Raw genomic sequence first — 26,850 nt, 5'->3', positions numbered from 1 at the left:
GAGCCCTGCTGCCCCGGGGATGACGTAAGCCCTGGTGGAGACTTCGACTATCCCCCCCAGTACTCGACCTGGTTAGGACAGCTGTAGGGGACAGGAGGCCACAGAGAGGGAGGTAGACACATGGGAGAGGGTAATAAAGAGCAGATGCGCAAGGGGACCGTGGGACCCCCCAAAGGGCCTTGGTAGGGGGCCTCCCCTCTCTGTACTTCTGCAGCTAGTGAGCAGGAGGGGAGGAGGCTGGGGAGCCTGGCTGCTGGCAAGTTTGTACATTTCTCAGACATCCCCTGATGCTGAAGGTTGGGATTTTCATGAAGGGAGTGAGGGCAGCATCTTGGGAGCTGATGTGAGGGTGGTCTACCGGGGGCAGCGGCACGAGTGGGCTGCCCTCGCTGGGTGCCACCTGCTGTCAGCCTGAGCCCAGCTCGCAGGCATTTCCCGGAGCTAGCGTGAGACCAGATCACCAGGTTTCCTTTCAGGCCCTGAGACAGACTGGTGTATCTGTGCTGCAGGAAGTCTCCACTGCTATTTTTACCACTCCAACCAGGACTTTTTACTGGAAGGTACAATTACAAGCAAAATGTCAAGGTTTGGTTGGCCAGTCAAGCTGTGGGAGGCTGCCACAGGCTGAGGCAGGGCCACGGCACGGTCGGGTGGTGTGTAAAGCAAGACCCTTTACACGTGGATGCCTACCTCCCCTGGTTGCTGAGTGGCTTCCTCTGACCCATTGCAGTGTCTGGAGTTCTCCTCTAGGCCAAGAAGAGGCCTGTGCTCGGTTTTGCCCAGATAATTGCACCTGAACACCTTGTAACTGGCTGGTCATGGGACTGAAGCTAACCAGCTAAGCCATTCCGTTCCTGAGTGTCCCAGAAGTTGACATTATTTTCGGTGAACCTTCTATATGATACCTGCACTACTAAGTGCTAGGAGTAGACACGGGTAAGATGGTCCCCAGACCCTTTGGACAAGCACCTGGTATGTTTTTCCTCTATATGCATTATGGTTTGAGGCCAAGCAGGGCTTATATTAGATCCTGTTGCTGCGTAACCAATCACCACAAACTTAGTGGCTTAAGCTGTACCTATTTATTAGCTCATAGTGCTGTAGGGCAGAAGCATGAGCTGGCTGGACTGGGTTCTCTGCTTAGGGTCTTGGACCAGAAGTCCAAGGTCAGTGTATTGACTGAGTTCTTACCCTGAGGCCCTTGGGGGAGAGTCTGCTTCCTGGCCATTCAGGTTGTTGGCACAGTTGAGTTCCTGGTGGTTGTAGGACTCAAGTCCCCCTGTCCTCTCTGGCTGTCATCTGGATGCTGATCTTGGCTCCTAGAAGTGGCCACATTTTGTGCCACATGGCCCCCTCCATCTCCAGACCCGAAGTGGGGATATCAAATCCTCTCCTGCTGGAAATCTCTGGCATCCACTTCTATGATCCGATGGAGAAAACTCTGCTGTAAAGAGTTCCTGTGATTAGGTCAGGCCCACCCAGATAACCTCTCTGTTTCTAGGTCACCTGAGGAGTCTGCAACATCATTACTTATATCTGCAGATTCCTTTGCCACGTGGGTAACGTGGCAAGCATACCATGTGGGTCACAGGAGTAAGGCCAGGGTGGAGCTCAGGGGACCGGCTATCTGCATGTTCCCACCACGGGGCTCATGCCTCCAGGGGCTGCACCAACAGTATGAAGAACAGCAGCTCTCACGAACGGAGTGAATTTTGTGTGCCCCGTTGTGCTAAGCTCTTTACCTGGATTCTCTCCTTTCGTTCCCACGGTAGTCCTTTGACGTCGGGACCGTTATTTTCGCCCCCCTTTTCCAGATGAGAAGACTGAGGCTCAGGGAATGGATGTATCTGGGGCCAGTCATACAGGTACAAACAGCAGTACTGGGATTTGGAACCAGGGGCTTAGAGCCTAGCCGCCTCGTTCGTTGGCATCTCCAGTTTGATTCCTGCGATTTATGGAACACCGTCCAGGGCAGGGTTGAGGGTTGCTCTTTCCCATCTAGCACTTGAAATATTTAAATATGAAACATGTCAGTCATATTGCAAGTTAATTCAGCAGACAGCAGGAGCCTCTCACGTGGGTTTGACAGATGTCTGGATCTTTCTGATTCTTATTCCAGTGGATGTTGTGGTTAATCCATTCCCCTTCGGCCATATTTACTAGCTTTGCATATACTCTAGGCAACAAAAGTGACACAGATTACTGTCCTCTAGGAGTTGGAAATTAAAATAAGGGCACTATATACAATAACCTGAAGGAATAAAGAGTGCCAGACAAGAAACACCAGAATGCTATAGCAAAGAATCAACGGGTATCAGAATGTTAACTTCAGGAAACAACACAAAAATGTGCATTTACTCACTGCCGTGTCCCTGGTACATAGCACAGAGCCCTGCACATAGTAGATGCTCAGATTCCTTATCTGGGTAATTTTTTGAGTATCTTGTGTGTGCAGGGCCCTCTGCACACCAGCTGCCAAGTCCAGAGGGGGTGTGATGGTGAGGTGAAGGTCTCATGGAGGAGTTGAGACTTGAGGGCAGAAAGGGGAGAAGGGAGAGCTGGAAAGGCCAGGCTCTGTCTGCGCGCTTGGTGGCGGGGAGAGGGGCTGGGGTAGGCCATGAAGCTGGAGCCGGGGACAGACTGAATAAGGCTTGGATGGCCAAGCCTCATTGAAGGCTTTCTGAGCAGGAGAGACTGGTGGTCCGGAGCAAAGCATTTGGCCTCAGATTGTTGGGGGGGACACACTGGGGACAGGGGCCCCTCACAGTCCAGCGTGCAGTGGGGAAGGCCTCACCTTGTCTCCAGCATAGGACTGGTGACACAAGGAACCCAGAGGAGGGAAGATTTAATGGAACTTGGTGGCCAAGCGATGTGCTAAAAATGTATATATGAATGAATCACAATTTCTGGGCACCGATGTATTTGGCTATAAATATACACACATATGTAATTTCAAGAGACCAAGAATTATCAGCTGCAAAGCCCAAAGGCAGCAGCCCATGCATGGCCCCTGTAGTTTGCTGTCTGAGGCCCTGCCCAGTACAAAGTACCCAGATCTGTTATTTTGGGGGAGAATGAAGGGGTCCTGTGGGAAGAAGAAAGTGGCTAGTCATGAGGGGAGGAGCAGGGCAGGCCAGAAGGGAGGCGCCAGGGCAGGTGGGGAGGCCAGCCAGCCGCAGGGTAGAAGGTGCTGGCCCCTGTGACTGCACCTCCATGACTGCCCACCGTGACTGCAAGCTGGGGAGGGGACCTAGACCCGCAGGGTCAGGCGATCCTGCCGTCACCCACCCTGTGCTTTCCATAGAAGTTTTCCTCTGAGTTCTTAACAAAAACGTGGCTAATGTGGAGGGTAAGGGAGTTCTTCTGCTAACCTGGTGTTCTCAAAGTGTGGTTAGGAGGATCCCTGAGTTTCTTTTAGGGGTCCCCAAGGTCAAAACTGTTTTCATGACAATACCAAGGTGTTATTTGCCTTTTTCACTAATCTCTCCAAGTGCATGGCTTAGTGAGCTGATGTTTTCCAAATGACCATTGCACGGTGTTACCAAAGCATGCATGGGTGAAAACTCCATTCAGAGTGCGAGATAGACCAGGACTGATCGGAATGTCACAGTGTACAAAAGTTCACAGATTCAGGCTCAGGTTCCACAGTGCAGTTAATCTTTAACAGGCTCCTGCTTGTCAGGTCTCAGTGAGGTATCAAAGAAGAATACCCTAAATTATCTGAAAAGGCTCTTACAGTTTCCTTCCTTTTCCGACAGGTCATCCCTGTGAGGCTGGATTTTCTTCACATTCTTCAATGAAAACATTTTACAACAAACATTTTGAGTGCACGGTGCTGCCCAGAGCACCTGGGAACCTGGAACCTGAGCCTAGCTCTCTACATTAATTCCCCCTTTAGTCCCTCAGCAGGCAGGTGAGGTGGGTGTGATGATTTGCACGCCCATTTGACAAATGTGGAAACAAGGGCACCGAGCATTTGAATACCAGCACAGGTCTCACATCACAGACAAGGCAGTAGCAGCAAGAGGGGAGGTCGCAGACTGATGGTGGCTGTTCTCCAGGCAGGGGGGAAGGCAGGTGCCTGACAGAAGGCCTGTATCGCAGGTCTGGTCTGTCCCCAGGTCATCCGCTGTCCTCTGTAGCAGGCACTCTTCCTGGCAGTACTAAGCCTGGCAGGGAGACACACCGGCGCACGCTTCCTCCTTTCCTGATGCCCAGGAGGGAAGATGCAGGTTTGCTAAGTGGAACGGGGGGTGCTCGAGAAATCAAGGGTTTTCATTTAAAATACCATCTCCTGTTCAGCTGCACACAGTATTTGTGGCCAGGAAGGTTCTTTGTCTTCATAAATAACCCACCTTGTGCTATTTGAGCAAAACAGCTTTGAATACTGAAGATGTGTGCACATAGTTTCTTAATCTTCTCTGAGCCTCAGTTGGCCCATCTGTACAACTGGGACCTTGAAGAGATGTCTGAAGGATTAACTGAGAGAATGCATTTAAAAGCACCTGGCTCAAAGGTTCATGCAGGGTTTTGAAAAAGTGATACTGTATCTGGCACAGAATTCAGTTCAGAGGGGTGGGGGTCTTCCCTGTTGTCAGCGGTACTGCTGTCAACCAGTTTCAACACAGCCTCCCAGAGGAAGTCTGTGCACATACCCACGGGCGTGTGCATAGGTAGTCTGGTTTCCAGCAGACATAAAAGACAGCCTCCAATTCACAGCATTTCTCATGGTAGCAGGGAAAGCCACCTGCTTTATATATATGTGTGTATATATATATATATATATATTTGGCTGCATCGCATTGCACTGTGAATGAACCAAGGTTTATTTGACTAGGACTCTTAGTTATGAACATTGAGGTTGTTTTCCAGCCTTTTGCTTGCAGCCAAAAGCTCATGTGCAAATGGGACTGAGGGCAAGGTTCCCAGGCGTGGAAATGCTGGGGCAGAGGGCACCTGTATTTGTCATTTTCTGAGTTGCTCTCCATCTACACTCCCCTGCTCTCGGCCCTCAGTGGGAAGAGAAAAGACCGCTTATATCTTGGGCTCTAGGAATTGAGGAGCATTCTGATTCCAGTTCAACACTCAGGCTGACAGCCTGGAGAAAAATGAACAGGGAGAAAGACCCACTACGAGGAAATGGCCAGTGCTTTACTCTTGGTGTTTTGTTGGTTCCCCCCGCCCCCTTCTATTCTGCATATTCATTTTCCTCCGAGACTGTTGCTCCAGGTGGCTCATTGAAAGTGATATCTAGGCCAGAGTGCTTTTAATGGCTCCATCTGTGGGGCTCTGCGAATCTTTTAAGGGACCAGACAGGAAAAGAGACCGCCTCGCTCCGGGTCCCCAGCCCCCCTCTGTTTGCCAAGGGCCAGGCCAGTCCTTCTGAAGAGGGAGGAACCCAAGACCATGATGCAATGTTTGCTTTGGAGGGGACTGTTCTCTCTGCCCCTCTTTGTTTCTCTCTGTCTCATTCTGCATCAGTGAAAGGAAACAAGTTATTTCAACAGATGGGTGAGCCTGAGTGCGCTGTTCTCTGTCCCTTGTCTGATTAGAGCAGTGGTGTCCCTTTCATTGGCCCTGCTCCCAGCTGCAGCAACAGCTGGGCTTGCAGACTCCCAGCTTCGGGGGCCAGGGACGGTCCAGGCGGCCCCCACTGAGCTGAGGGGGAGCAGGATGTGGTAACTTTTGTCTGTCCGGCCCTGATGAATTTGGTGCTGTCCGCACCACTACCCCCCTTAGCTGTAAGAAGGCGCTTTGTTGCAGAGGCAGTTTAAGCGTGGTAAACAGAACTTTTAGGACAATAAGACATCAGACATCTGTGATTCTTCTCCATAGATTTTATCCTTAGAGAATACAGTAATTCAACATAAGCAAAAATGTTATTCTTTGGGTAAAAAATTTTAAAACTGGATGAATGACCTAGACGGTCCTTGCATGTTTCACAGACATTGAAAGTTACATTTGGCAACCACAGAGAGACCCTGGGCTATTTGATGAGGATGCCAGAAGGCTGTGGGTCCCAGTGCCTGTAGGGGGCAGGCACTTAATTAACCTTTGCTCAATAGTGAGTGAAGGATAGGAATTTGGAAACTATGTAAATAGGTAAAAACAGTGTGAAATAGGATTCCATAACTGTAACAATGTAAACTGTTTGGGGATAAAAGGGGAAAATAAGCCAAAGTGAAAATAGTTCCCAGTGTTTCTTAACCTTATGGCCTTCCCCCAAAACCTTTTTAGACCTTTTTTCACCAATTGTGCTTACCCCCTCCCATAAATGTTAATACCAGATGTACTGTAAGTCAATGTACTGTGTGTGTATCTGTGCTTTGTATATAAAAAGAACAAGAGGGGCGCCTGGGTGGCTCAGTCGGCTGAGTGTCTGACCTCGGCTCAGGTCATGATCCTGGGGTCCTGAGATCAAGCCCTGCGTTGGGCTCCCTGCTCAGTGGGAGTCTGCTTCTTCCTCTGCCCCTCCCCCTGCTCGTTCTCTCTCTCTCTCTCTCTCAAAAAAAATCTTTTTTTTTTTTTTAAGATTTTATTTATTTGTGAGAGAGAGAATGAGAGACAGAGAGCATGAGAGGGAAGAGGGTCAGAGGGAGAAGCAGACTCCCTGCTGAGCAGGGAGCCCGATGTGGGACTCGATCCCGGGACTCCAGGATCATGACCTGAGCCGAAGACAGTCACTTAACCAACTGAGCCACCCAGGCGCCCCTCAAATAAATAAAATCTTAACAACAACAGCACAAGATTTTCATCCAAGAACCAATTTTTGCCCCTTAGGGCAGTGTCCTCAGCCACAACCTCCCTATCCCCCACCCTCAGGAAAACCCTCAGGAAAACGCCAGTGTTCAGGGCTGTAATTCCGGGGGATTTACATCTTTTGTATCTTGTGCTTCACTCTTACATTGTCTTTTCAGTAAAAATGACTGAGCTCCTGGGTGTGCCTCTTGGCCTGTCTCACTTGGTCCGTGGAGCTCACACCGTGGGAAGACAGGGCTCTGGGCAGAGAACTGGGTGCCGACTGCCCAGGGCGGTAGCTTCTGTGGGCTGCACGTGTCGCCCAGACGGTCTCTCCTGAGGGTCTGCTTTTCTCCTGAGCAAGATGGCTTCTCCTAAAACACAGACCCTTGCCGGTGCGGAGCTGGCAAAATCCTTACATTGTCTTGGAGCAGCTGGGCAAGGCATGGGAGACTACTAGATCCTTTCCCTGAGGCAGCCTTGCTCAGCTGGGTGTCCTCACCTGAACCGGACCCACAAAATGACCCTAGAGGCTGTTTTCTCACTTGGACCCTTTGCAGCACACAGGAGAGAAGTTAGTTCGTTGCCCACATTGGATATCTTGGGGCACGGAGGCTTCGTTCTCCTCACGATGGCACTGCCCCAGGCGCACGGAAGCTGGTTGACAAGGGGTAGACGGAGACGAGAGTGCCCGGTGGCTGGAACCCCGGGCTGTGGCCCCTAGATCTCTTCTGTCCTTTGGTGCATGGGAAAGAGTGACAGGGATCTGCACCCCAGCAGCCTTGTGACGTTGGGCGCACAGAGTACAGTGGTGGGAGCTCATCGCCCAGTGTCCAGCAGGGGAGGTACCCAAGGCTGCGGGGAGGTGGATGAGTTAGCACGGAAAGCACACGGAACAGTGCCTACTACGTAGCAAGTACTCGAGGACTACGGTTCAGTACTCATAGTACTGTTCCTGCCCTGAATCCCAGAGCTCCTGTTCTTACGTCCAGATGACAGAACTAGTGGGGCGTATGGCGGGACTGTACTTCTGGTACTTGTGCGTGAGTGAAGCTGTGGGCCTGGTTTTGGCTAGTGAGATGGGAGCAGAAGTGCTGTGTGTCTTCCAGGCCAAGCACAGGGTGGTCGGTGCTCATGGTCCAGAGCGCTCTCCCTCTTCCCATTGGCACTACCGACTGATGACATGGTGCTGCTCTGTCCTCGGGGGTCCCTGGGGCTGACGGTGATGACAAGAACACTCCCACACTCCCCTCCCCACCACCACCGAACCATGATGCATGTAGTATGAGCAAGAGAGAAACCTCCATCCTCCGAAGCTGCTTACATTTGGGGGTATTTGTTGACGCAGTGTAACCTAGCCCGTCCTGATTAAAGCGGATGGTCCTGATCGTGTCAGGCTTGGTTGTGGGGATCGCACCTTCTGTGTGAGATGCCCAGCACAGCAGAGGCCCACCGTAGCCTTGCGTCTGGTCTGGCTCCCCTCCTGGCCAGAATTCCCTGCTGAGGCTTTGCAACAAGTGTTGCTTCATCTCTCAGCAAGGCTGCACAGCCTTGACCCCTTACCGCCTGTCCTGTGCCTCCTCTGGGAAAGCAGAGCCTTGGCCCTGGGTAAGCCAACACAGCACAACCCCCGAGCCCTTCCCCAGGCAGTGTTTCCACACCAGTGGAGTTGGCGTCCATCTCAAATGCATCTATCAGCTAGTAATAATAGCCCCCTGGCTTCCTGGCCAGCAGAGGCTGCAACAGCCTGGAACTTGGCTATCAATCATGGAGGCCAAAAAGGCTGGCCTTCCTCAAGTGTGCTTAACATTTGCGGGCATTAAGTAAAAAGGCTGTAACAGGTGGAGAAGGCACTGAAGACTTTGCCCACTCCTCTTGGCCTAGCAGGACCTCCCTTCCCCTTCCAGGCTTTGGCTGCAGGTGGACAGGTGGGCCATGTGTAGGGAAGCCTGAGGACTCACACCCAGCAGGGCACACACTGTAGGGGGGAGCTGGGCACGTTTGAGAGGGTACAGTGGCAGTGGTGATCATGATCTCGGAACCACAGACGAGAGAACCAGTTTGTCTCATAGTGTGGTCTGCCGGAAATCTCCAGGGTGGCTGGGATTCTGCCCTGTGGGGAGATGAGCTCAGGGGCAGGCTGACCTGCTGTCTCCCTTTCATGGGGAGCCATCGGATGCAGGGTCATGTTGGTACTGCCTAAAGAGGAACTTCATTTGTAACCCAGCGCTGTATGAAGCAACACCCTCACCCCTTCCCTGGGCCATGCTCCGTTCTAGAACTGTCCTTGTAGCCAAGCCATTCCCCTGTAGGAGGGACGGGAGTGAGGCTGTGGCCTGGGGTGGGGCAAAGTTGCATCCAGCCGACTAACCACATTGAGCAGAAGGTGTGTGTTACACAATTCTTGCGACTTTACTGCAGGTTTGAGATCTTTCACAATAGAGATGAAAAGCAAAATCAAAATAGAGACAGCAAAAAATACAAATAGTTCTAGTCCTTTGCGTTTTAAATTAAAAACAGGATACGTACAAGTTTTTGAATGTGTATAAAGTTTTATTTTTTTCAAGAAAGGGCTCTCAAAAGGCCGGAGGCATTTAGGGAAAGGACCCTTTGTCTGATGATGCACTTGTATCTAGAAATGATCTTTGCCTCTGATTCAGTTACCGTGGTCATAGTGATTTTGCTTTCAATTAACAATTAGATCTATGTGCTTTGTAAGGTGCTTAGTTTGCTTTCCACTTGAAGATGGAAGAACGGATAGCCCTGCGCCCTGCGGGCTCCCTGAGGTGCTTGGGTCCCCAGATGTGGGGGTGGGACGGGGCAGGGCAGGCACTTGAGCTGTCGCATCACGTGGCCACCCCTGGGTGGCCTGGCCTGGGAAGTGTGTTGCATCACACATCCCAGCGCATATGCAGTGTTTAATAGCATTTAACTCCTTCGTTTTTACGGTTTCCGGAGACACCCAGATGACACACACCTTCGGTGTTTTTTCTGATCGCAAAAATATGGCATAATCATTAAAAAAATCAAACAACTTATAAATGAATAGAGTAGACAGTGAAAATTGCCTTAATCAAAGCAGAGGGCAGGGGCACCCGGCTGGCCCTGTAGGTGGAGTGTGCGACTCTTGATCTCGGGGTCGTGAGTTCAAGTCCCACGTTGGGCATAGAGCTTACTTAAAAGAAAAGCAGAAAAACAGTAGGGATGGAGTAAGGCGCAGGGGTGTCTGCTCTGTTCTTTGGTGACCGTGGTAATGGAGCAACGACACTGAAACAGCCCACGGAGAGAGCGGACCAGGCCACTCGAAGTGCGCATCATTTACTGTCTCGTTTGTCTCTCACTTGTTCTCATCTGTGGTTGAAAAAAAAAAGCACCCAGAGAGACGAATTAACTTTCCCAAAGGCACACAGTAAGGGCTGCATGGTCTAACCAGTGGCCTGGACGAGCTTTGGTCCCTCCTCCGCTTTGTCACAGTTCTCAGTATGGCTGAGGCAGAATCCCACCGGAGAAGCATCTTCAGAGTCCTTGCTGCCTCTGCCCACCCCGGCCCTCTCCCATCCTGCTCGCACGTTTGCCTTTGTGTGATGCGTGTGTTGCGCGGCCCAAGAGCTAAGACCTCGCCATCTTGGTTTTGGGCCTTCGGCATTGCCTGGGATCCAGCAGGTGCTCAGTCAGGATTTGTCTCGGGTTTTGAGATTGGGTGATGTGTGACCTTTGCAGTCACTGAGGTCCTGTGTCTGGCGCCCCAGTTCGGACTTGCTGGGCTGTGCGAGGTGAATGCCTCACTCACGTGTCTGGCACTGGCGTTCAGATGGCGGCCAGATGGACGGGGAGTGGCCGGGCCGCTCACGTCATCTGGCTTCCCCTCGAGTGAGCACTGCCAGAGACAGGGAGCGGAAGCCTCGCTGGGCCCAGGCTCCCTTTGGCTCCGTTTGGTCCATCACAGGCAGCCACAGAACCTGCTCAGACGCAAAGGGAGGGGACATGGACCCCGCCTGTCGGTGGGAGCTGTGTCACAGTTCGTGGGCATCTTTGGTCCCCACCAGCCCCACATGACTGTGCCCCTGGCCTTTCTCTTCCCTGAGTGGGGGCCAGCCTTGTTTCTGCCCAACCTTTGTGTTTGCAGTTCCTACACCTAGAACCTTCCTTTTCCTGTTATCACACCCTGGCTCCGGCTCATCAGTGAAGCTTCAACTCACATGTCCCCTCTTCACAGGGGCCTAAGTGACCCCACCATCTTGTCACCGTGGCCCACTCCTATTTTCCTCACTCACTGACCTATTTCCTCATTGCTGGTCTGCCCCCCCCCCCCCCACACACACACACCACTGACCCCAGAGCTGCAGCCCCGTGGGGGCAGGAACCTGTCTCTGTCCATCACCTCCTCCCACGCCCAGTACGTGGCACATGGAAATTGCTCAGGAAGCTTATGGTTGATGAGTGAGTCGGAGCCACATTACCTGCAACCCAGCAGCAGGGCCCTGGGCTTTCCCACTCCCTCTGGCCTCCAGTGAAGATCAGTAGCGTTGACATCCTCATTTTGAGGAGCGCAGACTGCTGGCTGGTGGAGGGAGGTGGGGAGGGGGTTAGTGCTGCAGCCAGATGCAGTCAGGCCTTCTGGGCAGGGGTACTAACAGCTGGTTGTTGTTTTTGTTTGTTTGTTGTTTTTTAAGATTTATTTATATATTTTAGAGCGAGAGAGAGCATGTGGGGAGGGGCAGAGGCAGAGGGAGAGAGAATCTCCAGCAGACCCCGTGCTGAGCACAGAGCCCGACACAGAGCTCCATCCCATGACCCTGAGATCATGACCTGAGCCAAAATCAGAAGCCAGACACTTAACTGACTGAGCCACCCAGGCGCCTCCTGACAGTAGCTTTGATCGTCTGTGGTGCATTTTTTCTCGGAGAACGGAGACCTTTAGTTTTCTGGGGCTGGGATCTTTGGAGAGCATGGTGAGTTTCTTCTGGAGGTCTTACCGCCTTGGCTACTTCAGTTAACTCTCCAAGGATGATGGGAGAAATGAGCTGGGCACATTGTTATTTGGTGCATTTTAACTGCTGCTGTGCAGGTGAGGATTGCAGTGTGGGGAGCAGAGGTGGATCAATACCTCTTAGCAGGATGATAAATTGCTAGTCTGGAGCATGGCTGTTACTTCATGTGCCTTAAATCCATCAAAGCCCAGGATGACGCTTAGGTAATCAAAATAGTTCTGTGATACACACAGCATGAGAGCATCTGATTTATTATGGCCCCCAAGGCAGGGAGCCGAGGAGACGGCCCTTGAACACACCCTCTTGAACGCCGGCCCCTCCTGCCACTGGACGGGAGCCTGTGTCCCGCACTCTCTGTATCCCCCGCCCCGCATAGGGCTGTGCGTGTAACTGCTAGTGAACACAGAAAACCGTCTCCTAAAACCCATGCTCGGTGTCTGGGGTGGCCTCCCTGTAGGTGGAAAGGGCTGAGGGACCCACACAGTGGAGACGCCCGAGCAAGGAGCACAGCGCCTTGTCACCGATCCAGGGAACTGATGTTAGTGAGCGCTTGTCCTGGTGGGGACTCTAGGTGGCCAGTGACAGAAACCCCTGTCAGACACAAAGGAAGGGGAGAGGCACAGCCTTCACCATCCCAGCCTCCAGCTTCTCTGCGTCTGGGCTGAACAAGCTGAACGAGCACTCCATGAGACGTCAAGTGGAGTGAGTTTTGTGCATTGTACATGTCTCCAGTCTTCGTCATTCAGTCAAATCGAGCGGCTGCTCTGTGCCAGGTCCCCTGCATGTTGGGGTCACCTCAGCCCCACACGTGGTCCCCACCTTCAGCAGGTTGGGGAGACAGGAGACGAACGCATGTTACATAGCGGTGGGTGCTGTGATGAGGGCAGAAGTGGGTGAGGGGTGGGGAGGAGCTGATCTCCACAAGGTGGTCAGGTCACCCTCTGAGGAGGTGACAGAGTGAGCCATGCAGAAAAAAAAAAAGTGACAGGCAGGGGAGCCTTCCAGCCAGAGGACCAGCGTGTGAAAAGGTCCTGCGGCCAGTAAGAAGTCCAGTGTGGCCTGAGGGGGCAAGCAGGGTGGGTGGGAAGTGGCAGGATATGAGGACAGAAGGCAGCCAGTGAGGAAGGGTCAACTCATGTGGGGACTGGCAGCCACAGTGACAACTTGGGATTTCACTGAGGGTGCTGGGACACCCCCTGGTGGGTTGTGACTGGGGGTGATGGGATCCAGGTGATACTTTTGGAGCCCTCTGGTGTCTGGAGGGAGCCCAGATCACCAAGGGCAGAAGCAGAACCGGGTGGGGGGGTTCCAGTAGTCCACGGGAGGGATGGAGGCGGGGAGAAGGGTCAGACTCAGGACTCACTTAGGAGGCAGAACCACAGGACTTGTGAGGGCTAGATGTTGCTGGTGGGGAGGGATGGGGGGAGCCTGGAGATTGGGCCCAGATAAGGAGGAGCATGTTGGTGCCATTGCCCATTTTCCTGGACTGGGGGCAGCAGGTTCGGAGGAAACGCTGAGCACTGTCCTGGACATGTTATGGTGGAGGCGACCAGCTTCCAGATGTTTTGTGGTTGAGGTGAGGAGCCTGCCACAGGGCATGTAGCAACCCCCCCCCCCCCCCCCAGGCTCTGAGGCCTGTCCTCCTGTGCCGGCCAGCCCGGAGCAGAAGCACAGCCCTGGGGACCTGTGGGCCCGGCCGGAGACTTGCAGCTCTTGTGATTCCCTTCTTGTGTCTGGGCCTCAGCATCCTCATCTGCAAACTGGGGTAACGAGACCCTCCACCTCCTGGAGTCATGATGCTTCTGGGACAAGATCACCTTGCTCCAGGGTCCAGGGCAAGTCAGTGCATGCCTGGTGGTTGCTGTCACCGGCAGACTGGCTCAGAACAGGCACTGTCCAAAAGGAGGTGGTACAATCTGGGGAAATAGCCAGGCAGGTGCCTCTGCCCTCGGCACGGAGATGCCCGGACAGGCGGCTCTCCGGGGCGGGAACCTGCTTGGGTGTGTGCGCCCATGCCTGGCTCTTCGCCTGTGCAGGGGATTTGCGTCAGTGGGCAGGCATCTTGGTGCTGAGCAAGACGTCAGCCAGCTCTGGAGCCCTGGGCTGCTCACTCAGCATTGGCCTTGGAGAGGTCACCACTTGACCTCATTCTCAGGGCAGACTCGGCTGCTCCGCTTGGGTTTGCCCTGCTTTTTGACGCTTTCTTATTCTTTGAGTCCTGCTTTGTCCCGCCCTTAGCCCCCTCCATAGGGAGTCTCCACCCGGTTCCCTGAATCGGAGTCCTTGGAGCCATCGCCCCCGGCTTGGTGCATAGGTCAAAGGCCATAGCTCCTCTTCAGCCCAGGCACGGTGGGGACGGGATGGATGGAGTCACTCGATGAATGGCCACATTTGGGAAAGTGTCTGTGAGCAAGATTTGGGGAAACGTGTTGCAGTGTCTGGAATTCGGATCTGGGCCGAGTACGGAGCTGCCAGGAAAGCCTCTGTGGGCTAGGCCACTGGAGCTTCTCAACCTCAGGGCCTCTTGGTCCCAGGGCCAGGCTCAGAGGTCGTGCTTGGTAAATAACTGCCAACAACTGAGTAACTCTGAGGTCCCAGCAGGACAGGGACTTTGTTTCACGGAAGAGAAAATGGGGGTTCGGGGGAGAGGTGCCCAGGGTGGTGGTTGAACGGGCACCACCCGGTCCAGCCTGGACCTGGGCCCAACTCTCTTACCCTCATGCCGGCTGCACCTCCCACTCCCGTGGGCTAACCTCATAACCGAGAGCCTGGTGGCCTACAGTAGTACGTGTGCATAGCCACGTCCCTGGTGGGTCAGCCGCCTGGGGCTTGGGGGCCAGGAGCAGCAGGGCCAGCCCCAGCCCCTGCGCCTTTCCTGCCCGGGCCCCGGAGCAGGGGCCTTGCCCAGGCAGCTCAGATCACGTCAGTTTGTGGTTTCTCTGGTTCTTTGCCAGGGGAGGAGTGAGTGAGAGAGCAGAGCACTTGGACGCTAATTTACAATGTCACTGAAGCATGAAATCGTTTCCTTCCTTTACCAGATTATTACTTAAGCAGAAAATTGACTTGGAGTGGGGTTGGGGGAGTTATATACTTTTGAAAATTAAAAAGGAAGAAGAAGAGGTTTGGGGTTTTTTGAGGGGGGGCTCATTACCAGCAGGAAGAACTTAGCACAGGCTTTGGGGGGTCAGGATGCTAATGCAGAGCAGCCCTCTGAGCCCTGAGTCCTGGCCTGGCATTGAAGGGCACAGCGGGGAGGCAGGTAAGGTTCTCGCTGTGGCCCAAGATCCTGGAGTCGCCTGTAGGGACTAAGGAGGCTCCTTTGGTTGCGGGTTTTCCAGTTGCTTCGGCCGAGGCAAATCTGGACTGCTTTAGTGGTCTGTACCCGGCTCTTCTTGTGGCTCTCTTGTTTGGGACCTCAGAATCAAGCAGGTGTCTTGTAGGTGAGCCACTCACTGATCATCCAGCTTTGCCTCCAAACCTTTGCTCATCCCCGCTGGGTCAGGAAGCCTCGGAAGACCCTGGATTTTGGAGAACATGTCTATACTGAGCCCTTGGGTTGTAGCGGCAGCTCTTGGGAATTTTCCAAGGGCAAGGGAGATGAGGGACTTTGGCCAGTGCTGCCTGGAGCCCAGCTCAGGACAGGTCCCACTGGGAGCACGGGGAGGGCGTAAGGCTCTGCTTGGGGTCTGTGGCTCCTTGGGCTCATTGTGTATCCAGCCTGCCACAGAAAACCCTGAAAGAATCAGTCTCCTTGGGCCCGTGGAGAATAGAAATTGGGCTTGGAACTGGAGAGCCCATGTGGGAATCCTGGCTCCGGCACTTTGGGGCAGCCGCTTTGCTTCTCTGAGCTTCCCCAGCTGTAGAATCAGGCCACCTGAGCCGTGTCCCCAGAGGACAGCTTGAGAATGGGATGTGGCCCAGGGCACATGCTACTTAGCCCTGCTCTGACCTGAAGTCCGCTTAGTACTAGTCCCGAGGCCACCATATACGTGTTCCCTTGACCGTGGGAGGCAGCTGCAGCTCAAACTCACTCCGAGGGGGCTCACTTCCAGGCCAAAGACGTTTGCTTCCAAAGCTGGTCTGAAATTTTAAAAAAACCAGTTTCTGAAGGGCAGAGGTAAAAAACCAGCCACTACCGCCCACACCGTCCCTGACCACGTGGCCGAGGGGAGGGGCGGGGCTGAAGGGGGAGCTGCCGCGGGGCCACCGTGCCGGGAGCCAGGGCCTGGCCTCTCTCACCTGTGGCCTTGCCCTGCCTCCCGCAGGTGGCTCAGCATGTCGGTCAGCGTCCATGAGACCCGGAAGTCGCGGAGCAGCACGGGGTCCATGAACATCAGCCTCTTCCACAAAGCCTCCCACCCCGACTGCGTGCTGGCGCACCTCAACACGCTGCGCAAGCACCGCATGTTCACGGACGTCACGCTGTGGGCGGGAGACCGCGCCTTCCCCTGCCACCGCGCCGTGCTGGCCGCGTCCAGCTGCTACTTCGAGGCCATGTTCAGCCACGGCCTGCGGGAGAGCCGGGACGACACGGTCAACTTCCAGGACAACCTGCATCCCGAGGTGCTGGAGCTGCTGCTGGACTTCGCCTACTCGTCCCGCATCGTCATCAATGAGGAGAACGCCGAGTCGCTGCTGGAGGCCGGCGACATGCTGCAGTTCCACGACGTGCGCGACGCCGCCGCCGAGTTCCTGGAGAAGAACCTCTTCCCGTCCAACTGCCTGGGCATGATGCTGCTGTCGGACGCGCACCAGTGCCGCCGGCTGTACGAGTTCTCCTGGCGCATGTGCCTCGTGCACTTCGAGACCGTGCGGCAGAGCGAGGACTTCAACAGCCTGTCCAAGGACACCCTGCTGGACCTCATATCAAGCGACGAGCTGGAGACGGAGGACGAGCGCGTGGTCTTCGAGGCCATCCTCCAGTGGGTGAAGCATGACCTGGAGCAGAGAAAGGCCCACCTGCCCGAGCTCCTCCGGAGCGTGCGGCTGGCCCTGCTGCCGGCGGACTGCTTGAAGGAGGCCGTCTCCGGCGAGGCCCTCCTCATGGCCGACGAGCGCACCAGGCTCATCATAGACGAGGCGCTCCGTTGCAAGACCAAAATCCTGCAGAACGACGGGGTGGTCACCAGCCCCTGCGCCCGGCCGCGCAAGGCGGGCCACACGCTGCTCATCCTGGGGGGCCAGACCTTCATGTGCGACAAGATCTACCAGGTGGACCACAAGGCCAAGGAGATCATCCCCAAGGCGGACCTGCCCAGCCCCCGGAAGGAGTTCAGCGCCTCGGCCATCGGCTGCAAGGTCTACGTGACCGGGGGCCGGGGCTCGGAGAACGGGGTCTCTAAGGACGTGTGGGTGTATGACACCGTCCACGAGGAGTGGTCCAAGGCGGCGCCCATGCTGATCGCCCGCTTCGGTCACGGCTCAGCGGAGCTGGAGAACTGTCTCTATGTGGTCGGGGGACACACGTCCCTGGCGGGTGTCTTCCCTGCCTCCCCTTCGGTCTCCCTGAAGCAGGTGGAGAAGTACGACCCCGGGGCTAACAAGTGGACAATGGTGGCCCCGTTGAGGGATGGCGTCAGCAATGCCGCAGTGGTGAGCGCCAAGCTGAAGCTCTTTGTTTTCGGAGGGACCAGCATCCACCGAGACATGGTGTCCAAGGTCCAGTGCTACGACCCCTCGGAGAACCGGTGGACCATCAAGGCTGAGTGCCCCCAGCCTTGGCGGTACACGGCAGCTGCCGTGCTGGGCAGCCAGATCTTCATCATGGGAGGTGACACGGAGTTCACGGCCGCCTCAGCCTACCGCTTCGACTGTGAGACCAACCAGTGGACGCGGATCGGGGACATGACCGCCAAACGCATGTCCTGCCACGCCCTGGCCTCGGGCAACAAGCTCTATGTGGTGGGGGGCTACTTCGGGACCCAGAGGTGTAAGACCCTGGACTGCTATGACCCCACCTCGGACACGTGGAACTGCATCACCACCGTGCCCTACTCGCTCATCCCCACTGCCTTTGTCAGCACCTGGAAGCACCTGCCCTCGTGAGGAGCACCAGCAGAGCCCAGCCAGGTGAGTCCCCAGCAGCCCGGGGCCTGTTCCCACTCAGGGTCAGGGTCACTGTGTCCTCCAGGGAGGGTTGGATGGGGCAGCAGGTGGCTGGGTGCTCTGGGAGCCTTTTCCAGATCTGAAGCTAAAGCCTGGCTCTGCCCATTACTTGCAGTTGACCTTGAGCAGAGTGTGTAAGCCCTCTGCCAAATGGGAACAACCACCTGATGGGTGCAGTGTGTCCCAGACGCAGCTGCCCAGCAGAATCACTGAGGGTCTTCTGACAGCACTACGTGGGGGTTAGGCCTGCCGGCCAAGTCGAGGAGCAGTCTGCCCACAAGAGTATCCTCACGTCGGACGCAGCGGCAAGTTAGGGCTTCCCCAAGTTACTCTCAGATGCGAGTATTCACTGGAGGGACTCACAGAATGCACTGCAGGCTGCTGTGGTCACGGTCATGGTCTGTTAGAGGAAGGGATACAGGTGAAGATCAGCCAAGTACAGACGACTGGGGCAGAGCCCTCTGCCCGTGCAGTCCAGACAGTGTTACTGTCCCTCCATCAGTGAGTGACCGGGGGGACGCTCACACAAGCTCTGGGGGCCGGAGTTTCTCTCGGGGCCCCATCACGCAGGCTCGATGGATTACCCACGGGGTTCCTCTGCAAGTCCAGGTCAGCTGGTACAGCGTGAGCCAAAGCCCCTACCCCAAGTCACACGGATGTGCCCACCCCCGCCCTAAACAAGGACAGTCTATTGGGAAGGACCGATCATCTCCCAGAAGCCAAGGGCAAAGGCCAGATTTCTTTACGACACTAGTGCTAAAGCCCACACCACACCCAGGACCAGGTGAGTCCAGGGTGCATCCAGGGTCCCATGAGAAACAGGGATGGTGGATGGGAGAGCTCAAGGGGCAAACGGGCTGCTGGAGCCGCAGGGCAGGCACCCTGTGGAGGCAGTGGGGTGCTGCTCCCGTCCCGCCAGGTGGCGAGCAGGCCTTCCTCAGAGCGGGCGTCCTGGTGAAGGGGGGGGGCCCCCGGGCCGGGCAGGGACTGCGGCAGAGGACTGCCCAAGTTACTGCTCCTGCTCATTGTTCTTGGGGCCGTTATGATGTGAGGTCCTTACCCAGAAGGGGAAGGTGACAGTGGATGCAGGGAGTTAAGGGACACCGTTAGGTGCTCTTTGGGGTGATGGAGGGATGGGGAGGCACAGGAGGGACTTGCCCAAGGCCTGAGGGCAGGTGCAGAGTCAGCTGGAGGGAAAGACCGGCTTATCCAGACAGGCCTCTTCTGAGGGTGGGGTGGGGTCTCTCCTGCAGCCCCTCTGGGGCAGGAACAGCGCCAGAACTGCGGTTGGATCAGGGTGTCCTGAGCCAGCCCAGCAGGGAGCTCAGGAGTAGGGGCTGGAAAAAGGGATGGTAGATCTGTAGGCACTAGGGAAGGGTTTGTGTTCTGGTCCCACCCTCCTTGGTCAGGCCCTGGGGAAGCCAGGCTGTGTGTCCCCACCCTTAGCCCTCCTCCTGGGCCCCTCACACCTGGGGCAGGGGCAGCAGGTCCTCAGCCATTAGGACTGAGTTCTGGGGATGCCAGGGTGGGTGGGAGGGAGGGAGGCATGGGTCCCAGGGACTCTGAGAAGCTGCAGCATGGGGCGAGAGATCCCAGGCTCTGTCTCCAGCACAAGAAGAGGCCATGCAGCTAACCTTCCCACCCGGGAGGGCTGGTGACCAGCCCCAGCTCTGAGAAACCGGCCCTCAGGCCAGGCCCTTCAGGTCACAGAAGCTCCCTCAGGAGCCAGCCTGGGTCGAAAACCTGATTTCCTCGCTGACGTGGTGGCTGCTGGGACTGCCCCTCCAGGCAAGCACGTGCTCCGACCCGATGATCCGGTCGGCTGAGCCGGCCCGTGAGGCCATCCAGGCCGCAGCCCCTCCTACGTCCAGGGTGTTCAGGCTCCTAAAGGCCAATCTAGGTAGGAGGGGGCTTTGTCCCTTTCTGAGGTTGCCCTGTTTTGTTTTAATCTGCTCTTTCCCTCTTTGGGAGAAAAATCTGTGTGGCCCAAGTTGTTGGTCCCCTGGGGCGTAAGCTTTAAGAGATAGTCGCACCTCCTCATGGCCTCTTCCTGCACTCAGGGGTGGTCACCTGTGGGGCCTGAGGGCTCCTTCGCTGGTGCTCGCCCCTCCCCATGACCCTGGACAGCAGTTCAACCCCACGTAGGAGGGGTGGGGGCAGGCCAGCAGACCTCATGAGCCCTGTACTTTTCCAGGAATTTTCCCCCATTCCAGGGACGGGGAGGCGGAGCATGCGTCACTCTTTGATTCTGGCTCTCACTGGCTGCTTGACCCTCTTATGGCGCTCCCCTGAGCTCAGCGTTGCCATCTTGAATACAGGAGTGAAGACTGTATGATCCCTAGTGCTTGTATAGGTCAAGTGAGGAGCGGGTTCAGGGTAGGTTTTTATGTGAGGTGGTGATGCGGAAGGATGCTGGCAGTAATGGCTTCGGGTTGCTTTGGGTGGTGGGGGCCGCTCCACGTCCCTGGGCCAGCCCCTCCTAGAAGGGTCCATCACCCACAGGAGGCAGTGGGGTGTGCCCATCTGAGTGCTGCCGGGGCCTTGGCCCTCCAGCCTGGCCCAGTCCGTGGTGGGGGTGCCGTTGTCAGCCCCATCTCAGGGAGGAGGAAGCAGGTGCAAAGGGACGCAAGATGGAGCCAGTCCCGCATCCCCAGGGAAAGCCGTCCCAGAGCCATGCCCGCACGTGAGTGTGTGAGCGTCCCCAGCTCCTGCACCAGCACCGGCACCACCTGCAGCAGAGGCAGAGGGTCCTTCAGCTGTTGCCCTGTATCCCAGCCATTTCCTTCTCGCGGGCCCCCGCAGCCAAGCAGCCCCCTCCCTGCAGTCCCCCTTCCGCCTGGGAGACCGGCGGTCCCATGCCTCCGTCCCACAGGTTGACCCGGGGCTGTTCCCATGCTCTGCACTGCCCTGCTTCCCTCCAGCTTTGCCGGCCCAGGACGGCTTGGAGTTCTCCAGATCTCTTCAAAGGCCGGGGCGTAAACGGGGCTCTCTGGGGAGGGGCCCGTGACCTGGCACCGTGCAGGAAATGGGGCTGCAGCGGCAGGCAGGTGGCCCTCCAGTGCGGCTGCTGGCTGCCGGCCCCCCCCCGCGGTGCTGCAGGCCCCGGGCTGCAGGGGTGGCCCTGTGTCAGGGGCGGCAGATGGGGGCGGTGGGAGCGGGGCTGGGACAGCAGCAGTGTGTGGGAGTAGGAGGAGCTGAGCCGTGGCACCCGAACGAGGCGCAAAACGAGCCCAGGCCGAGCACCGTCCACAAGGAGGAAGGACGGGAAGAGCAGAGGTGTCCATGCCGGCTGCCTCCCCTTGCACCTGCGTGGGCACCCGCAGTGGACTGTGGCGCTTTCCACTGAGCCTGGCTGCCAGCTGGGAATCTCCAGCCCGGTGCCGGGGCCAGAGCATGACTTCCGGATTCCCACGTTCACCTCGCTGTCCCTGCTGGCTCGGGGACCTTCCTGCCCCTGTGCCTGGAGTGCCCCTCTGTCCGGCCTACGAGACTGCGACTCCAGTAGCCAGCAACCAGAGGTCACCTGCCCTCTGCAGCCCCTCAGCATCGCGCCAGGTGACGTCCTGTCTCGGCCCCCAGCCTTGAGCTCTTGGTGGGTGCCTGTGTCTACAGCAGAGTGATCGGATCTCGTTGACTCCTCAGAACGAGTTGTCCTAGGTCCCACTGTTGCAAAGGGGGCAGCTGAGACAGAGGCTACGTCGTTGGCATCAGATAAACAGCTAGGAAGGGTTGGAGCGGGGTTCAAGCCCCAGCCGTGCCCCACGCCTGTGGGCATCTGGGGAGCCAGGCCCCGGGTCTCCTCTGTCTGTACCCTGGCACCGAGCATGGGATGGGCACGAGCGGTAGGGCTGATTGCTGTGTCGGAAGCTCAAGGCCAGCAGGAGCTCCAGGACCAGCCCCTGAGCCCCAGTGTCACAGCCAGACCCACGTAGCTGGGTGATGGCAGCCAGCGGCAGCTGGGAGGCCATTGGAGCTGGGTTACCCTGGGTTACCCGCGAAGTGTAGACTAGCCATGAATGTTCTTTTCTCTTTTTCTCTCCCACTGAGCCCCCCTGCCCCTCATCAAGCTCTGTAAAGGCCCAGCGCCCTCGCCTCTCCTCCCTGGACCCCCACCCAGCATGCTGGGCAAGCGTCCAGGCCACCAGGAGCTCATCTCTCCACAGTCATTGTTGGGACCCAGCCACTTGGGATGTGGGGGTGGAGGGGCCTCCAGTCCCAGCTCTGGGAAAGGCTGAGCCCGTTATTCCCCTGCGGGGCCCTGCAAGGGGTTCAGTCACTGCCGCAGGACGGGCGACTCAGCACATCCTATCCTGCCTTAAAAGACATTGCCACCGAGAGGAAATCCCAGAGCACAGATCTACACGATGGGCCTGGTGTCACGAGAAAGGTGCCCGGGCGGGAGTTCAGGCCTCTTGGAACACCCCAGCTCCGTCCATCCATCGTGCACCCCCAGTCTTGTGCTCGGCGGTGTTCACCAGGGTTGGCCGCGTGCCAGGCCAGGGATCAGGTGCCGGCCGCCTTCCCTTGCGGCAGTCCTGCGGGGCAGACCCCTCACCCACAACCCACAGGACTGTGAGAGCAGTAAGGGGCTTGCCAGGGCCAGCTGCACGCGGGCAGCGTGGGGTGACCGCAGGCCCCACACCACTCTGCAAGGTGGAGGGGTGTCCCATCTCACAGATGGGGAGCCTGGGCCTCAGACAGGCACCTGCCCCAAATTGCGGTGGCCCAGACCGGGACAGCCGTGGGCTGAGCCTGAGGGTGGCTGTGAGCTGGGAGGGAGTTCAGGAGCCGGGCAGTGGGCTCCCCAGTTTCTCCGTCGTAAGAGTGCCTTCAGCGACTCGGGACAGGTCAGGGTCCCACAGCCCCTCACCACTGCCATGGGTGGCTTTGAGGTTTGGTTTGGGGCAGCGGCGGGGCCTTGTCTTGGGGGGGAGCCCCTTGTCTGCCTAGTGTGGTGGGAGGGTGTGAGCAGAGACGGGCCCCGGAGGTTTGGGTTGGCTACCTTGGAGCGTCTCGGGATGTTCGGGGCCTTGTGACCCAGCTTCTACCTTGTGAGGGGCCTTCACCGACCCCCCTGAGGACAAAGTGGCTGCCCTGCCTTGCATCTGGGGGCTGCTGACCCCCTGGGAACTTCCCCCTGTGTTCAAGCCAACCTTCCAGAAGCCTTGGCAGTGAGGGAGTGAGGGGCATACCCGACTTGAAGGAAGAAAGTCCCACAGATTGCAGTGCTGGCTTGAATTTTTAAATGTTACTTGAATACGTGCAGACCTACAAGTGGTTCTAAGGCACCACGTGTGGAGGTGTTGTATGCGGACACGAGTACGCAGGGGGACTCTAACCAAAGCTGGGGCCCCAAGAACGGCATCGTCATTAATTGTCCTGTGGAGACGGTCTGGCCTGTTGGCATCTTGGCGGACCTGCAGGTTTCCTGGAGCGCTCTGCCCGCCCGTGCCGAGGGCCCGCTTCCCTGCCCCTCTGCAGCCACCGGAGACTCCTTCGGGCAGCTCAGCGTGCTGGGAGGACATCCTCCGTGTCCCCTGGCACACACGCGTCTCCTTGGTTAAGGCCACCCCGGAGCCCACGGCGCTTCCAGTGCTGGCCAGAGTGTGCCGCCCGGCGCTGAAGGGGTGTGCCCCACGAGCCGGGTACCTGGAAATCCTCTGGGAGAACTCCCGAGAATTCTTACAGCGCTGCCCCCGCCCCCAGGGTTCGGCTCCATGTGGAGGCCAAGTGCTCAGTCCCTGCCATGCTGTCCCGAGTGCTTCCTCTTTCCTGCCCAGCCAGGCCCTTCCTGCGCACCACCCCCGTCCCAGGTCCTTTGTCCCCGTGGTTCCAGCCATGGCTGTCGCCCCCTGACCCTGACACACGTCCACAGCCACATCTCCACGTGGACTCAGGCAGCGCTATGCTGAGCTGTCGCGGTGGGTCAGGCTTTAAAATCGACCGTGCTGGCCCAGTTGGGTTAGGTCAGGTGCTTCAGGGACATCCTGCGCGAAACCTCTCCCATGCGGTGTACCACTCCGTCCTCCGCTGGGAGGCTGAGATCCTTCCCTCCTCTTCCCCAGACAGCAGGAAGCTCAGAGAGGGAGGACGCTGCACTGATGGAGAAGCCAGGCTGGAGTGTGAGCTCGGTGACCGCGGGCTTGTGCTCCCTTCTTCAGCACCGTCAGCCCCCAGAGCCTGTGTCAGGACCCAGTAAATATCTGTGGAGGACACAGACGAATGGCTGGCTGGCGTCCCCCCCTGCCTCCCTGCTCTCTGTGCCTACGCCTGTCCTGTTTCCACCTCACCGGCCTCATTTTCGATTTTCAGACGTGCCAGCTTCCCACCTCCGGGCCTTTGCACGTGCCGTTCCTCCTGCCTGCACTGCTCTTGGCCCCTCTAGCGAACTCCTGTCCCTCCTTCAGGTCTTAGGTTAAATATTACCATCTTCCCACAGCCTTCACCAAAATAAAAAGTCCTGGTTCTTCTACTTCTTTATTTTTCACGCATAGCACCTCTGACAGCGTGTGATTGCTGTATGCAGTTACTGGTACGAGCATTTGGGGTCTCCCACCGGGGGACGATCCAGGGGGCAGTCGCTGTGTCTGTTTGCCCTCCTGTCTCCCGAGCGCCCAGCGCGGCACCTGCTGGGTTGCGGGGCCTCAGGCCATGTAGCTGGAGTGGCTGAAGGGGCGGGGGGGTTGCCGCGTTCCGGGTGAGGGAAGCAGGGCCCAGGGAAGCGGCTGCACTGCTGGTAAGTGGGCGAGCCACCTTCTCACGCCCCGGGCCTTCTGCTCTCGGGGCCTGACTTCCAGCCCCTTAGTGTGGCCTCCTGATTCTCGCTTTGTTCCAGGTTAGGACAGAGCCATGTGGATGTGACTCATGCTCTCTCCCCCTCCCTCTCTCTTCCCCTGCAGACTCTGTGTGTCTCTCCCACCCCTGCGGCTGCAGCCCTCACTGTCCCAGAGTGGCCCTGACCCCGCCGGCCGCCGCAGGAAGCTCAGCCCGGCCCCGGGGCGGCGCTCGCGGTGGGAGCAGCGGTCTCGGGGGCTGTCCTGAGCTTCAGACAAGAGGAGAGAAGCTGTCTGGAGTGCCCTGTGTGTCCGCCCGAGGCCTTTTCCGCTCTGCGGTGGTTTGTAGGGGAGAAGACCTTCCGGAGGCACACAGACCGACCTCAGGAGTCCCTCAGCCTCGGGGAGAAGACACATGTGCAGAGCCTTGAGGTGGCCTGTTGCAGCAAGTCCTGTTCGGGGGCAGGGAGCCCGGGCAGGGAGGAGCCCCCCCGTGGGTTGGGGTGGGCGGTACTGGGAGGCCTTCAGGTCACGCAACGCCGACAGCACCGCCTTGGCCTCGCTGCCTCCCTGTTGTCATTGTGATGTCACCCAACAGAGGGTGTCCCGGGCCTCAGGGAAACGGGGTCCACCGGGCCTGAGAGCACAAGTTGCCTGGGAGGAAATCGAGGACACGTTGTGTCACGGGCAGAAACCCATCGGGTGACCTCAGTGGCACCCACAAAACTTCATTAGCAAATGACACCAAGACCCCCAGGGTTAAAGAGGAAACTCTTGTGGGCCCCTCCCCAGAGTCAGGCCCGCCGGGCCCAGGTGCACACGGATACTCATGCCCCGTCACAGCAGGACTTGGGGGCTGCCCATCTCCTCAGGGCCCACACCCCAAGAGGTGGCAGTGATCCCATCTCCTGACAGGACCATACTGGCCCACGGGATGTGGCCCTGCCCCCCAAGCCTAGGGGCAGATAAGAGCTGACGACCGCAGGGTTACTCCGGGGCACCCATCGAGATCCCAGCAGGCCTGGCCGCCTCAGCATGGAGGACAGCAACAAGGCCTGTGACCCCGGGTCCCCAACCAGCACCAGCTGTCCTCTGGCATCTGGGCCTTCCAGCTGGCCCAGTCGCTCCCTGGGCCCCAGAAGCAAGACTAGTCCCCAGGAGGACTGCCAGTTCTTGGCTCATTTTCTCCACCCCCGAAGTCAGTGGGTCCCTCATCAGTGTATCCCCAGTGTCTGGGGTTCTGGAGGGATCAGCTCACACCTAGTTTTCGGGTTTGCAGTGCAGCCCTTGCCACCTGCGGGCACCGCTGTGGGGGACGGGGCCGGGGCCAAACCGGTGGCTTCCCTGGCCGCCTGCCAGCTACCTGCCATTTGCTTGATGCTGCTCGGCTGGTCCGGGGCTGGGGCGCCCCCGTGGGCTGCCCTGTGGTGGGGCCGCGTCACAGACCCGCCGCTGTCATCCTTCCGCGGCGCCCCCTCGCAGGACCTCGTGCTGCCGCTGGCCCCGTGGGCATCTCTTGGGGTGGGCTCTGGTCCCGGGGGATGGCGCGGCGGGGGCGGCGGGGGTGGCGGAGGGAGCCACTCGCCCCGAGGCCCGGGCTTCTGGACGGCCGCGGTGGGGCACACACAATTGTCACGTAGCACCACGGGCCTCGCAGTGGTGCTTCCCCCAAGAGTTGTGTTCCTTCTGTTTCTAACTTAATAAAGAGCTGAGAAAAACCGTGCTTCCCTTGGGGGCTGGGGACCCGTGTTGGGCAGCCTTGGAGTTCGCGCCACCAGCCAGGGCCGGGGTCTGCCCCCTGACCTCTGCCCCTCCGCTGAGTTGGGGGGCGGGGAGACCTCCTCCCCAAGGACCCCCCGGCACCCAGATGAGATGGCTTCCTTTCCTCAGACTGTCCCAGCAGTGAAGCCTTGAAATTGACCCTTGACCCTCGCAGAATCCAGATTGCTTTCCTGAAAAGCCCCTGCTGGGGGAGCTCGAAGTTCAATGTGCTTGTCTGTGCGGGAGCCCCGGCTGACACTCATTCGTGTGAACAGAGGGAGGCGGGCCAGGTGACGCAGTCGCCCCCAGGGACCAGCATTAGCACCGTGTGGCCTCAGACGCTCGTGTCCCCTGCTGTCCCTTCAAGCCCTCCACAGCCAAAGCAACTCCCAATTCGGGAGCGTGGGCTCAGGGCGCCCCTCAGAGCGGGCGGCCCAGCGTGGCCCCTGCCGCCCGTGTGCTCTGAAGCTCCACGGTGCGCA

At 57.6% G+C, this 26,850-nt stretch overlaps 1 protein-coding gene across 1 annotated transcript; it reads left to right on the top strand.

Moving 5' to 3' along the window:
* Positions 1-16,004: 16,004 nt before the first annotated feature.
* KLHL25 (kelch like family member 25) lies at positions 16,005-26,309 on the top strand. Its single transcript, XM_021680525.1, has 2 exons — positions 16,005-17,798; positions 24,734-26,309. Exon 1 carries the CDS (start codon positions 16,005-16,007, stop codon positions 17,772-17,774), a length of 1,770 nt encoding a protein of 589 aa, XP_021536200.1. The 3' UTR covers positions 17,775-17,798; positions 24,734-26,309.
* Positions 26,310-26,850: the final 541 nt, after the last annotated feature.

The sequence above is a fragment of the Neomonachus schauinslandi genome, chromosome 9, assembly GCF_002201575.2.
Source record: "Neomonachus schauinslandi chromosome 9, ASM220157v2, whole genome shotgun sequence".
In the NCBI taxonomy this organism is placed as follows: Eukaryota; Metazoa; Chordata; class Mammalia; order Carnivora; family Phocidae; genus Neomonachus; species Neomonachus schauinslandi.
Note: the sequence above shows the minus strand (reverse complement) of the source record. Positions and strands in the feature narration are given on the sequence as shown.

Bases quoted from the DNA above. Each gene is read 5' to 3' on its own strand.
- KLHL25 (XM_021680525.1), top strand. From the start codon at position 16,005: ATGTCGGTCAGCGTCCATGAGACCCGGAAGTCGCGGAGCAGCACGGGG.